The sequence below is a fragment of the Aquarana catesbeiana genome, linkage group LG07 (assembly GCF_042186555.1).
Source record: "Aquarana catesbeiana isolate 2022-GZ linkage group LG07, ASM4218655v1, whole genome shotgun sequence".
Classification (NCBI taxonomy): Eukaryota; Metazoa; Chordata; class Amphibia; order Anura; family Ranidae; genus Aquarana; species Aquarana catesbeiana.
In genome coordinates, this window is record NC_133330.1 from 45,566,290 (window position 1) to 45,580,824 (window position 14,535).

The 14,535-nt window shown below is 43.9% G+C and overlaps 1 protein-coding gene across 2 annotated transcripts in view; it reads right to left on the minus strand.

Moving 5' to 3' along the window:
• The window catches only part of FAM107A (family with sequence similarity 107 member A), a 271,788-nt gene that overhangs the window by 112,999 nt on the left and 144,254 nt on the right, over positions 1-14,535 (minus strand). The window contains exon 1 of one of the 2 annotated variants that reach the window (XM_073592129.1): positions 1,772-2,065. The exons of the other annotated variant lie outside the window; for it this stretch is intronic. Coding sequence (XP_073448230.1) covers positions 1,772-1,853 — 82 coding nt within the window. The 5' untranslated portion in view covers positions 1,854-2,065. Of the gene's footprint in view, positions 1-1,771; positions 2,066-14,535 lie in introns of those variants that run through there. 2 annotated transcript variants of the gene reach the window in all.

A 14,535-nucleotide genomic window follows, 5' to 3' on the forward strand; every position in this document is an offset into this window, starting at 1 on the left:
AAAAGTAATAATAATAATAATAATACCAGTAATAATAATACTATATGTAAAAGTAATAATAATAATACCAGTAATAATAATTAATTATACGTAAAAAGTAATAATAAAACTATATGTAAAGCGTAAAATTATTAATAATACCAGTAATAATAATACTATATGTAAAAAGTAATAATAAAAATAATAATAATACCAGTAATAATAATACTATATGTGAAAAGTAGTAGTAATAATAAAAATAATAATAATACCAACAGTAATAATAATACTATATGTAAAAAGTAGTAATAATAATAATAATAATAATAATAATAATAACAGTAATAATAATTCTATATGTAAAAAGTAATAATAATAATAATAATAATAATAATACTATATGTAAAGCATAATAATAATAGTAATAGTAATAATAATAATAATAATAATAACAGTAATAATAATACTATCTGTAAAGCATAATAATAATAGTAATAATACTATATGTAAAAATAATAATAAGAAGCGTAGTAAAAATAATATTAATAATAATACTACTATATGTAAAGAGTAATAATAGTAATAATACTATATGTAAAGATTAATAATAAATAATAATAATAAAATATGTAAAAAAGTAATAATACTCGATGTAAAGAAATAAGAAGAAAAATACTACTAATAATACTACCGTATATGTAAAAAGTAATAATAATAATACTATATGAAAATAGTAATAATAATAATAATATTAATAACAATAATAAATAATAATAATAATATACGTAAAGAGTAATAATAATTGTAATAGTAATCTATGTAAAGAGTATTAATAAAACTAATAAAAAGAAGAAGAAGAATAGTAAAAATATTACTATATGTAAAAAGTAATAATAATAATACTATATTTAAAGAGCTAAAATACGAATACTATATGTAAAGAGCAATAACAATAATAATACTAAAAAATAATAATACAAATACTATATGTAAGGAGCAATAATACTAATACTAAATGTAAAAAGCAATAATAATAATCATCATCATAAGCAATAATTATACTATATTTTAAGAGCAATAATAATAATAATAATAATAATTATTATTATAAAGGGCAAGAACCCAAAGCAACCAATCAGAATAAATCTTTTGACTTGATATGACTCCAGTAAGTGCAGATCTTATAATCTGGTTTATCGCTCTTTGAAGATGATAATTACTCTCAGCACCGCCTGCACACTCGTCACTCACTGTCCTGCTGGATAATAATAATACCCGCTCTGGACAGTCAGTGCGTTGGCTGACCGCTGAACCTTCCTCGATATTGTGCAGCAGTGGGACCGGTCTGGATCACATGTACAGACGCCCACACTCCTTATACACAGGACGCATTTCCTATTTTTAATTTATCCATTTTCTGCTTTGATGATTGCAGTGAGTATGGTGGTGCGTTCGATCAGAAGCAATCAGAATTGCCCAATCAGATCAAGAATAAACGCAGAAGGCAGAAGATTTATTTTCTGATCTGATGTAACGTGTTTTGTTTCTCTTACAAATCTTTTTTTTAGTTTTATGATCCTCGCAAGGTGCACGTGTCTTTCCTCGATAGAGCGAAGTAATCGATTTTTTTTACGGCAATCTAATCACAAAAAACGAAAGACAAGCCACCCACGTTGTGGAGCAGCAAGGAATGAACGAACGATCGGAATATAAAATTGGAAGGATCGTATTTTCCTCCTTCCCACCAGCCAATGTATTCCAGGTTATAAGATGAACATAAACAGTCGCTTACCGGACTTGACCAGCATAGCTCTGTGCATCCCCGTCCCTGCGGATTCTGGTACCCTGACCCGGTCAAACCACTTCTGAGACATGGTTGCACCCCCTGTATTAGTGATCTATGGAACGCTCGCTTTGCCTTGCCTCCAGCCCTGCAGCCTCTGCTCGGTCATTGATATGGAACTGCAAAGCTCTCACTTGTGCAAGATCTTTTCTGTGAGAGCGAGGAGTCACATGACTGAGCTACTGTATAGCCAAGTCCTCCCCTGCTGACAGCATTCAGCTCCAACAAAACCATTTCTCGGGGACTCTGCAATATTACAGAATTAGGAGCCCACACAATGTGCAGAGCATTGCACCTTTCCAGGTCTCTGCTTACACTTTCTAAAGACGCGCGCTGCATGACAATTCTGCACCCACACAGTGTGCAGATCATCGCCTTCTTCACAATCTGTGCAGATCATCGCATTTGTCACAATCTGTGCAGATCATCGCCTTCTCCACAATCTTTGCAGATCATCGCCTTCTCCATAATCTGCGCTTTTTCACAATCTGTGCAGATCATCGCCTTCTCCATAATCTGCACTGCTACTTTCCACAGATTCATATCGCAAGCATGCCAGACCATCGCTTTCCTCGGCACTTGGCTGTTGCGTTCTAAGGGCAACCTTTTTCTCAACCTACTTACCCTGAGGCCCTATGCGTTTTCTGAGCACACAAATTTGTATCCTTTTTTTTGTGCGCGTTTTTTTTGTGTGACACGTATGCGGCACCGGACTACTTTTAAAAATCGTGCTGAAATCCGCAGCTGGACATGTGTGAACCAGAGTTGCCGACCCCCAAAGTGAAATTTACTGGCAGGACACCAAAATTTACAAACACCACCAAAAATTTTTTTTTTTGCTGCCGAAAATCATGACATTTACTGACAGAGCCACATTTTTTACTGTCACTGCAAAAAAGTATCTAAAATGACAGTTTTCAGTGGTAAACATTGCAAATATCAATATTTAAACTATAAAACATGTAGCTAGTGCTATTAGCAATGTGTTTAGGTTAAACAAAAGTCAAAAAACATATTTTTTTATTTTTTTATAGTCACTTATATAGCGCTGTCAATTTACGCAGCGCTTTACATATACATTGTACATTCACATCAGTCTCTAACCCTCAAGGAGCTTACAATCTAAGGTCCCTAACTCACATTCATACATACTAGGGACAATTTAGACAGGATCCAATTAACCTACCAGCATGTCTTTGGAGTATGGGAGGAAACCGGAGTACCTGGAGGAAGCCCACGCAGGCACAGGGAGAACATGCAAACTCCAGGCAGGTAGTGTCATGGTTGGGATTCGAACCAGCGACCCTTCTTACTGCTAGGCGAGAGTGCTATCCACTACACCACTGTGCCGCTCCATTTACATGGTACAGGAGGGGGTCAGAGGCATGTGCGGACATGGTACAGCGGTCAGAGACATGTACAGACATGGTACAGGGGTCAGAGACATGTACAGACATGGTACAGGGGTCAGAGACATGTGCGGACATGGTTCAGGGGTCAAAGACATGTACAGACATGGTACAGGGGTCAGAGACATGTACAGACATGGTACAGGGGTCAGAGACATGTGCAGACATGGTACAGGGGTCAGAGACATGTGCGGACATGGTTCAGGGATCAGAGACATGTGTACGGACATGGTACAGGGGTCAGAGACATGTGCAGACATGGTACAGGGGTCAGAGACATGTGCGGACACGATACAGGAGAACATAGCAAGTAACCAGAGCAAGAAGACAAAACCACACAAAGATTCTACAACCACCGAGATTTACTCTGGTCCCAATCACCATTGACACCACCAAAACCATCATCAGAAACCTCCGAGACAGCACATCGCCAAACGACATTATTCCCACAAAACTTCTGAAAGAATGTACCGACATCTTGGCACCCATCATAACATACCTCATAAACCAGTCATTTAAAGAAGGAATCATCCCGACCTCCCTCAAGCAAGGCACAATCAAACCCCCTCCTAAAGAAGCCTAACCTCGATCCCAAACGACCGCAGACCTGTCACAAGCCTCAACACCATCTCCAAAATTATCGAGAAAGCAGTAGTACAACAGCTAAAACTCCATCTGGACACCCATAAACTCTTGGACCCACTACAATCTGGTTTCTGCCCTGGCCACAGGACAGAAATTGAACTCCTCAAAATCTGGGATGACACCCTTGAAGCAGCAGATGAAGGAGAATCATGTCTCCTGGTGCTGCTGGACCTCAGTGCAGCGTTTGACACAGTAGACCACAAAACCCTGCTCACTCGTCTCACAGAAGTAGCTGGAGTTGCAGACTCAGACTTACCCTGGTTCGCATCCTTCCTAGAGAACCGATCTCAGAAAGTGAAACTAGGAGCTTTCACTTCGGAAGCACAAAAAATTACATGTGGAGTCCCTCAAGGATCACCCGTCACCCATGCTCTTTAACATCTATCTCTGCCTACTCCTCAAAATCATCAGCAACCAGGACCTACTTTATCACTCCCACGCATCCAACTCTACCTACGCATCACCAACAAAAAAGACCAATACCAGGCACTGGAAAACTGTCTCTCTGATCGACGATTGGATGACAGAGAGCTCCCTTAAACTCAACGGATCCAAAACAGAACTCCTCTTCCTCCACGCAAACCGAAACAAAAACCCTGGCACGATGTCCACACCACTCACCATCCTCGGACAACCACCACCCCCCAGCACTAAAGCCAAAAGCCTCGGAGACATCTTTGACTCAAACATGACGATGGATGCACAAATAGGATCAGGGTGGGCCATGACAATGGATGCACAAATAGGATCAGTAGTCAACGGTTGCCACTACCTTCTTCACCTATTGCGTAGACTCATCCCCTTCATCCCGGAAGGAGATACAGCAGCAGTAGTTTGAACAATCATCAATTCCTGTCTCGACTACGCAAATTCCCTCTACCTAGGACTTCCAAAATACCAAATTTCACATCTACAAATTGTCCAGAACACAGCAGCCAGACTGGTAACTGGAAAAAACCCTGGGAATCAATCACCCCGTCCCTGAGGACCCTCCATTGGCTAGCCGTGAAGGACCGAGTTACATTTAAGACCCTCTGCCTCACTCACAAATGTACACAAGGAAAAGCCCCACAATACCTGTGCGACAAAATAAAGCACTACACCCCAGGTCGCCTTCTCCCGTCAACTAACCAGAACCTCCTCCACATCCCCAAGACCCGTTATAAATTAAAAGGCTAACGAAGGTTCGCAGTCCAAGGACCACGGCTATAGAACGCTCTACATTCGCTCGGAAGAAAACCTCTGGCCTTCAGGAAGAAGCTCAAGACCCATCTCTTCTGAAGACCCAGACGGACATTGTCGGCAGAAGCGCCCTTTTAGTTCGCATATGTAGCGCTATACAAGTTACTCATTCATTTATTCATTCATTCATACAGGGGTCAGAGACATGTGCGGACATGGTACAGGTGTCAAAGGCTGTATGGACATGGTACAGGGGTCAGAGACATGTGTGGACATGATACAGGGGTTAGAGACATGAGTGGACATGGTACAGGGGTCAGAGACATGTGCGGGCATGGTACAGGGGTTAGAGGCATGTGCGGACATGGTACAGGGGTCAGAGGCATGTGCGGACATGGTACAGGGGTCAGAGGCATGTGCGGACATGGTACAGGGGTCAGAGACTGTACGGACATGGTACAGGGGTCAGAGACATGTGCAGACATGGTACAGGGGTCAGAGGCATGTGCGGACATGGTACAGGGGTCAGAGACATGTGCAGACATATTACAGGGGTCAGAGACATGTGCAGCCATGGTACAGGGGTCAGAGGCATGTGCGGACATGGTACAGGGGTCAGAGACATGTGCAGACATATTACAGGGGTCAGAGACATGTGCGGACATGGTACAGGGGTCAGAGACTGTACGGTCATGGTACAGGGGTCAGAGACATGAGCGGACATGGTACAGGGGTCAGAGATATGGGCGGACATGGTACAGGGGTCAGAGACATGTGCAGACATGGTACAAGAGGGAGTCTGTCTCTGGGGATGAACCTGCTCCTGCTTTGTCTTTCTGTCCTCTGTGCTCCCTCCTCGGTCCTCGGTTCAGCATAGGTCAGCACAATACATGTCGGGCAGGGCTGCCATAACGGACATTTACGGGCGGCCCGAAAATGGGATGAAATTTACGGGCTGCCCATAAATTAATGGGCGGTTGGCAACACTGGTGTGAACCAAACCTTATGCCCGGTACACATGATCAGAAAATCGTACGAAAAATGCTGATTTCGGAGCGATCGTACGATAATCTAAACATTATTACAGTGCTTTTCTAGAGTCGATCAGGACAGTTCATCCGATTAATATTTGATCGGACATGCACTAAATTGTTTTCCGTATGATGCCAGATCGTACGATTTTCGTTTAATCAGTACAGCTGTCGTTCAAAAATGCCTGCACAGAGTCCTGACCTCAACCCGATAGAACACCTTTGGAATGAATTAGAGTGGAGACTGCAAGCCAGGCCTTCTCATCCAACATCAGTGCCTGACCTCACAAATGCGCTTCTGGAAGAATGGTCAAACATTCCCATAGACACACTCCTAAACCTTGTGGACAACCTTCCCAGAAGAGTTGAAGCTGTTATAGCTGAAAAGGGTGGGCCAATATTGAACCCTACAGGCTAAGACTGGGATGCCATTAAAGTTTATGTGTGTGTGTAAAGGCAGGCGTCCCGATACTTTTGACAATATAGTGTATATGCAAATTGGAAGTTTTGAACCACATCCAATTCTGTAAACTGGCAGCCTTCTCTGTGGAGCTAGTTCACACATCTGCAGGCTGCGGCACATTTTTAAAAAGAGTCTTGTGCGTTTTTTAGTCCGGTTCAGGTGTGATTTCAAGTAAACATTTGCACCTGAACCGGTGAACAAAACTGCACTGGACTCCTTTTAAAAATCATGCTGAAACCGCGGCTGGACATATGCGAACCAAGCCTAAGGCTCCATTCACACCTTCGCATTTTGTTAACCCATACCAAATCAACACATTTGCAATGCCATTCATTGCTATTGGCACCCCAAATGTGGTGAGCAGATGCGGGTTTATTCATGCGCAACACATGCAGGCAAATGTGCGGTAAAAAAAACAGGCAAATTCAATGCAGCAAAAAAGCTACATGAGCTATTTTGCTGCATTTGTTGCGTACAGGCTGGCCCACTAAAATAAAAAATAAAATAAAAAAAAGTGCAAAAATATTCGCATTTTCAAAACGCTAGCTGTGAATGGGGCCTTACACTGGTGCTCAGTAGGAAGCATGCCCCCATTTCAGTGGCTGAGAATCCTTGCAGACAGCAGATTTCCCTTTTCCTCTTGTTATGGAGATTTTGGATTACCCTCACATTTACCTCCCCCCCTCCCTCAATGGGGATGCACACAGCAATAAAAACACAACAGAAGGTCAAAATATGATTTTTTTTGGCTAAAAAGTTAACTATTTTAAGTCATTTGATTAAATACATGTAACAAAATTGAATCTGTAATCCAGCGTTCAATGCGCTTATTTATTTTATACAGGATGCTGGGAACTGCAAAGCCAAAATGTTCTGTGGTCATAGAATATACGTCATTAAAACCTGCCTTAAGGGGCGACTGATTGAAATTCAGGCTTATGGTCAGCTTAAACTGGAACTTCACTTTTGCTGAGAAACAAAACAATGCCCTCTGGGTGATCAATGTACATTGTGCTGATTTTGACAAACTTTGTTGCAGATTCTTACTTTTTTAAAATTTTGTGTATATATAGCTGTTTGTTTCTCCATGTCCCTTCCAGCTCGAGTCCTAAATGGGAGGGTTTGTGCTGATTGTAACCACCTGAGCAAATCACAGTGTTCGAATGAAGAAAGTTGCAGTGCCTGCATCTAGGGCCGGGACAAGGTTGCCCAGGACGAAGATGCCAAAATGCGCCCCCCCCCCCCTTAGATGCATGAGCAAAAAATCCCCCCCCCCCAAAAAAAAATCATCACTAATTTGCACACTAACCTCCTCTGCATACAGTATATTGCCCTTGCAAGCCAAAATTCTCCCCAAACAAAGCTTCTCCCTCCTCCCAGTACAAATTTCCCCCCCGCTGAAATCCCCCCCTCCAAGCACATATTTTTTTACCCACATCCCAGATCAAATCCACTCCCTTCCCAAATCTCTCCTCCTAGCACAAATCCACCCCCACACAAAGTAAACCCATCCTAGCACAAAATCCTCTTCTCCTTAAATTTCTCCTCGAAGTACAAATCCTCCCCCAAATTTCCCCATGAGCACAACTCCTTTACCCTAGCTCAAATCCCCCCCCCCCCAGCACAAATCCTCCCCCAAATTTCCCCATGAGCACAAATCCTATCCCTCAGTACAAATCCTCCCCCAAATTCCCCTATGAGCACAAATTCTCTCTCCCAGCAAAAATCCTCCCCTAAATTTCCCCATGAGCACAAATCCTCTTCCCGGCACAAATTCCCCTTCCTAGGGGCTTCCAGATTCCGATAAGCTCTCGGCCAGCAGACCCCATAACCACAGCCCAGAGTTGTGGGGAAGAGACCTTTGTCCCCATCAACATGGTACAAAGCGCCCACCCCCTCATGTTGAGGGTATGTGGCCTGGTATAATTCAGGAGGGGAGGGCGCTCGCCTGTCCCCCCCTTTCCTAGCTTGCCAGGCTGCGTAATTGGATAAGGGTCCGATATGAATTTTGGGGGGGACCCCATGCCGTTTATTTTTTTACATTTTGGTAATGGGCTCCTCTTAAAATCCATACCAGACCCGAATGTTTCTATTGCTGGCAATTTAAATGTAATTTCATGCATTTTGTCTTTCTTTAGAAATGTCATTTTTGCTGCAGCATGTTCTATACATGCTACAGATGTGCCACTTTACAGGCAGACTAAGGGGGTCCCCAGGCACTATATTTAAAGGATTTTTCATTCTTAATATGGCACTTTAAGCACCTCTTCCTAACGCTCAAAAATTTTCCTTAGTACCACAAATCCCATTCCCCTGGCATCACAAATCCCTTGCAAGCCTCCCTCCTAGCACATTCTACCGACCCCAAAAAAACTCCCACGTAGCACTAATCCTCTTCTCCTTCCCCCCTCTGGAGGAGGGGACAGAGAACATGGTCTACTCCTCCTCCCCGCTCTCTTCTGCTCTCCAGATTTGGCTTGTCCCTGCCCATGCTAAGTTGACAGGAGTAGTGATGCTGCTGTCACTACTCCTGTTAGCTTGTAGTGACAGGAACCCTCCCCCACCTCACATGACACCAGCGCCAGGGCAGGGTAGCCCAACTAGCGCAAATACAGCAAACAGTTTTTCTCCTTTTGGGATAAATGTTTCACATAAGTACTGGGCTTTTTTCCAGCCAGAATGTGGTGGAACACCACGACAGTAGTCTCTTGTTTGCTACCCACTACTGTAAATTGTAAATACAGAAGTACGGCTTCTGTATTAACAAGTGACGGCGCTCCTCTTCCGGTGGTTTTACAGAACCTCCCAGCGCTGCACATAGCTATATGACAGCAGAGGGGGAAGGGGGTGGGGAATCTACACAGCCTCTAGACCAGGGTTTCTCAAGCAGGGTTCCATGGAAGCCTAGAGTTCCTCCAGAGGTTGCTTGGGGTTCCTTGAGCAGCGAGCCACTTGTGCCTCTCAGATAAGTTCCCACTGACACCATTGATCTTTTTAGCTATCTGTAAGGGGGTAATTCACCAATCACCATAGGTATACAAAGCATTCTTCCCACTAACTTTCACACTAATGTATCATGAGATGTAGATATACTAATTAGTAGTAGGGGTTCCCTGAGACCGGAAAGTTATTTCAAGGGTTCCTTTGCTTTGAAAAGGTTGAGAAAGACTGCTCTAAACTCAGGGCTGAACCTCCTCCTTAAAGTAGAACTATAGGAAAAACTTTTTTTTATTTTAGATAGAACAAGGGAGGGTTATAATCCCTGTCAGATTTTTTTTTTGCTATCTGTCTCCCATTGCAGAGATTTACCTTCACTTCCTGTGCCATAGCCAAACAGGAAGTGAAAGGAAATCCTTGGAAATTAAAGGCATTCCTTGGGGACCCCCAGGTCACCAGAATTAGTGTCCCCATTGGAAGATTTCTCCTCTATTACATTTCTGGGAACAACCCAAAATTAGATTTTTTTTTTTTACTTTAATTTTCAATATTAGTAAACAGTACACATACAGGCAATGATCCCATGCGTGGGAGTGACGTCTTCCCGGCTCCGGCCAATCACAGCGCCGGAGCCCGCAATACCCAGAAATAACTCTGGTCACAGCGGTGTGCCAGGACTGCTGCGGGGGCTTCAATCTAAGGTAAGTATTTTATAATGAGCTAGTATGCTATGCATACTTGCTCATTATGTGTTTGTCTTGCAGTTTTTTTTTTTTTTTGTGGGTTTACAACCACTTTAAGTCTGTGCCGGCAGTTTACACTCACATATTGTAAGTCGTGGCTGGTCTTCTGCAGTAGGCTTTTTCTATGATACCTTAGAAGTGGTGGGAGAGGATTTGGGGAGGGAGGAAAGCTCTGTACTGGGAGGGGGGATTAAGCTCTAAACTAGAATCAAGGGGGAGGGGGAAAGTTCTGTATTGGAAGCAAGGGGGAGGGGAGGGGGGAGCTCTGTACTGGAATCTAGAAAGGTGGGGGTTATCTGGGTGGAGAGTTCTGTACTGTAATCTAGAGGGAATGGGTTATTGGGGGGGGGGGGATTTGGGGATAAACCATTTTTGGTTGTATGGTGGCTTGTAAAATATGCACTCCTCAACCCTGCACTCTGTATGTAGCATACTCCACAACCCCGCACTCTGTAGATAACATACTCCACAAACCTACACTCTGTACATAGCATACTTCACAACCCTGCACTCTGTACATAGCATACCACACAACCCTGCACTCTGTACATAGCATACTCCACAACCCTGCACTCTGTACATAGCATACTCCACAACCCTGAACTCTGAAAGGAGCATACTTCAAAACCCTGCACTCTGTACATTGCATAGTTCACAACCCTGCACTCTGTAGATAGCATACTCCGCAACCCTGCACTCTGTATGTAGCATACTTCACAACCCTACACTCTGTATGTAGCATACTTCACAACCCTGCACTCTGTATGTAGCATACTTCACAACCCTGCACTCTGTATGTAGTGCTGCTTTTTTGTTTTCTGATGCTGCTGGGTGACAATTAAAGCGGTGTTCCACCCAAAAATGGAACTTCCGCTTTTCTGGTCCCCCCCCCCCTCCGGTGTCACATTTGGCACCTTTCAGGGGGGAGGGGGGAGCAAATACCTGTCTAATACAGGTATTTTGCTCCCACTTCCGGGCAAAGATACCTGAGCCACTCGCGGGTATCTATGCCACTTCCCGTCCCCCGCTGTATTCTGGGAGACACGGGTCCCAGAAAACAGCAGGGACCAGTGGGATAGCGCAGCGCGAGTCACGCATGCACAGTAAGGAACCAGGAAGTGAAGCCGCAAGGCTTCACTTCCTGATTCCTATACCGAGGATGGCGGCGGCAGCACCCGACAGCAGAGGGATAGATCGGCTTCGGGTGCCAACATCGCGGGCGCCCTGGACAGGTAAGTGTTCTTATTTTAAAAGTCAGCAGCTGCAGTATTTGTAGCTGCTGACTTAAAAAAAAAAAAAAAAAATAGGCTGAACTCCGCTTTAAGTAATTGTCCAGAGTTGGGCTTTAAATAAAAGAAGTAAAGCTCCTTAACCTTTTTCATCGATTAATCACTATTTTGCATAACTCTGATTTAAATTGTTTAGCAAAAATTCACAATGAAATAATCACATATGTGTTGTTTATTTGATACAGATTTCTATTATATATTAAGTAAAACATTTTGAGATGATGTTGTATTTGTGCATGCAAATAACAATTGCTAAAAAATATTATTCTGATTTATTAAAATCATTAGTTCTAGGTTTTTTCTATAGGCCCAGTGGTTTTGAAAAATGTATGGTTTTTCGGGAGGAACTTTAAATTCTATTATGTGCATGGCAGACAGTGCTCAGAAGACAAAAGCTTAAAGTACTGTAGATATAAACCAACCTAATCACTAAAATCTCATACAAACTTTAGCATGTTAATGTTTGTTTGAAAGAGATTTTCAATATCTTTAAATCTGCAGCTTTTTATTAAAATAATACTTGGTGATTCTGCCCTGAATGTCCTTGTTCAGGCACTTCCTGTTTTAGGGATATAAAGATTTTCCCTGTCACACAAGTGTACTCCTGCATTGTTATCCTGCAAGACAGACCTCTGGTGAACACTTAGGCCCCTTTCACACTGGGGCAGTTTGCAGGCGTTATTGTGCTAAAAATAGCACCTGCAAAGCGACCTAAAACTGCCGCTGCTGTTTCTTTCACACTGAAGCGGTGCACTGGCAGGAGAGAAAAAAAACTAGCATCTTTGGAGCGGTGAAGGAGTGGTGTATTCACCGCTCCTGCCCATTGAAATCAATGGGGCAGCGTGGCTATACCGTGGCTATACCGCAGCTATACCGCGGCTATACCACGTCTGCAGCAGCGCTATGCGAGCAGTTTTAACCCTTTTTCAGCCGCCAGCGGGGGTTAAAACCGCACAGCTAGCGGCCGAATACCGCCGCGAAAATGAAGGTAAATCGGTGCTAAAAATAGCGCCGTTTTACCGCCGACGCCCCCACCGCCCCAGTGTGAAAGGGGCCTTAGTGGTTGTGTAAACACATGTAGCACTAACTCACGGTGGAGCTGCTGGTTTAAAGCGGGCTGTTACCTTCACTCTCAATACCTCTGTTTCACCGGCACCGGGTCTAGGGTCCCGTTGAGTTTACCTCTGGACGATATAAGCACCGAACACTTGAGTATATTTTCCAATGCTTTAATGAACAAGTAATAAAGGAAGTAACAGGAAAGAGACAGAAGGAAAGTTGCAGGGAAGCTCAAATACCTTCCCTTAGAATTCTTTAGAACATTCTTTGGAATTGAACACTTGTAGTTGAATGCACTCCCCTTGTGGGATCCAATCTTTGCCCGCCTGGATAGGCCTCTCTCACTTGCCTAGCAGCCAGTACGCAGCACGAACAAAAGTCTCTGCCACAGACTTGTTTGGAATTAAACCCGTACGATCCTCTGCCACAGGATGTATTGGTTTGCGATGAATATCAGACACAGTACTTGAACCTTTAAGCCAACCCGGCAGTACTATGCAGTAAGTTTACTTCAGGATACGTCCTTCAACCGAGTCACCAGGCTCCTCTCTAGACCAGCACTCTGCATGATCCTTCCATGACGGGTCCTCCCCTTGGATCTCCTTGGTTGTCCAGCTTCTTCACTCTGGATAGACAGCTCAGGACCATTCATCTGCTGCTGTGGTAGGCCCCAGACAGGCTTCTGGGCCCACCCACATGACACAGCGACGTGGGCCTCCGGATCGCAGGACCACGAGGTGGTACTCCTAACGCATACCTGTCAGCCAGGAGGGCCAGAAGGTGGCTGAAAATGAACCCCTAAACATGACGTCTGTCCCATTAATACCCTCTCCCAGAATGCAACTCGGAGGACCACCTCCACCGAGTTGTCTCCGGGACAGAGGAGCACTCATACGCTTCAACATGTTGCCTTTCCAACACCAGCCCATGGTGATAACGAAGCCCACCGGCACAGTGTGGAACTACACGCAACTCAGCCAAGCTGGAACAGAGGCAAATCTAACTTCACCTAACAAGTAACCCACAAGATTTACCTATCAGCGGTAGATTAAAAAATCTACCAGCGCTACACACACATTGCACAGGCCTGGTCTATTGATGCCCCCATCACAAAGCCTGCCCTAAGCAGCCATTGCTGCAATGCACGTGCAGGGGAAGTGATGCAAAGAGGCTGCAGGAGTTTAGAAGCATTAAAAAAATTTTTAGGATGCACAGTGTGCTGGTAAGATAAACGCTGTTCAGTTAGGGTTTATATTTACTTTAAAGTGGACCTGTAGTCGTCACTATTACAGTAATAGCTGCAATCTTCTGGGTCCAGATAAACTGCGGCACAATGGCTCTCCTGGGCGAAATCCTGTATGAGTACGTCCTTCCCTTTTTCGCCCACCAAAGGGTACGCGCGCGCCCACCGCACGGTGGGGGAAACGATGCGCATGGCCCGCGGGCACGATCGCTGCCAGCCACGCGCGATCACGTGCACAAGCGCTAGCACGGGGATTTGTGTGTGTAAACACACAAATCCCTGTGCTGTCAAAGGAGAGGAGACATGTTGTTTGTTCCTACTAAGTAGAAACAGCGATATGTCTCCTCGCCTACTCAGTCCTATCCCCACAGTTAGAACACACATTTAACCCCTTGATCGCCCTCTAGTGTTAACCACTTCACTATCAGTACCACAGTAATCCGTGCATTTTTATAGCGCTGATCACTGTATAATTGTCAATGGTCCCAAAAATGTGTCAAAAGTATCCGATCTGTCCGTCGCAATACCACTAAAAATCGCAGATCTCCGCCATTACTAGTAAAAAAAGTGACGGTCTTTTTTTGTTTGTACGCAAAAAATAAAAACCGCAGAGGTGATCAAATACCACCAAAAGAAAGCTCTATCTAATTTTGATTGGGTACAGCATTGCATGACCGCGCAATTGTCAGTTAAAGCGACGCAGTGCCAAATT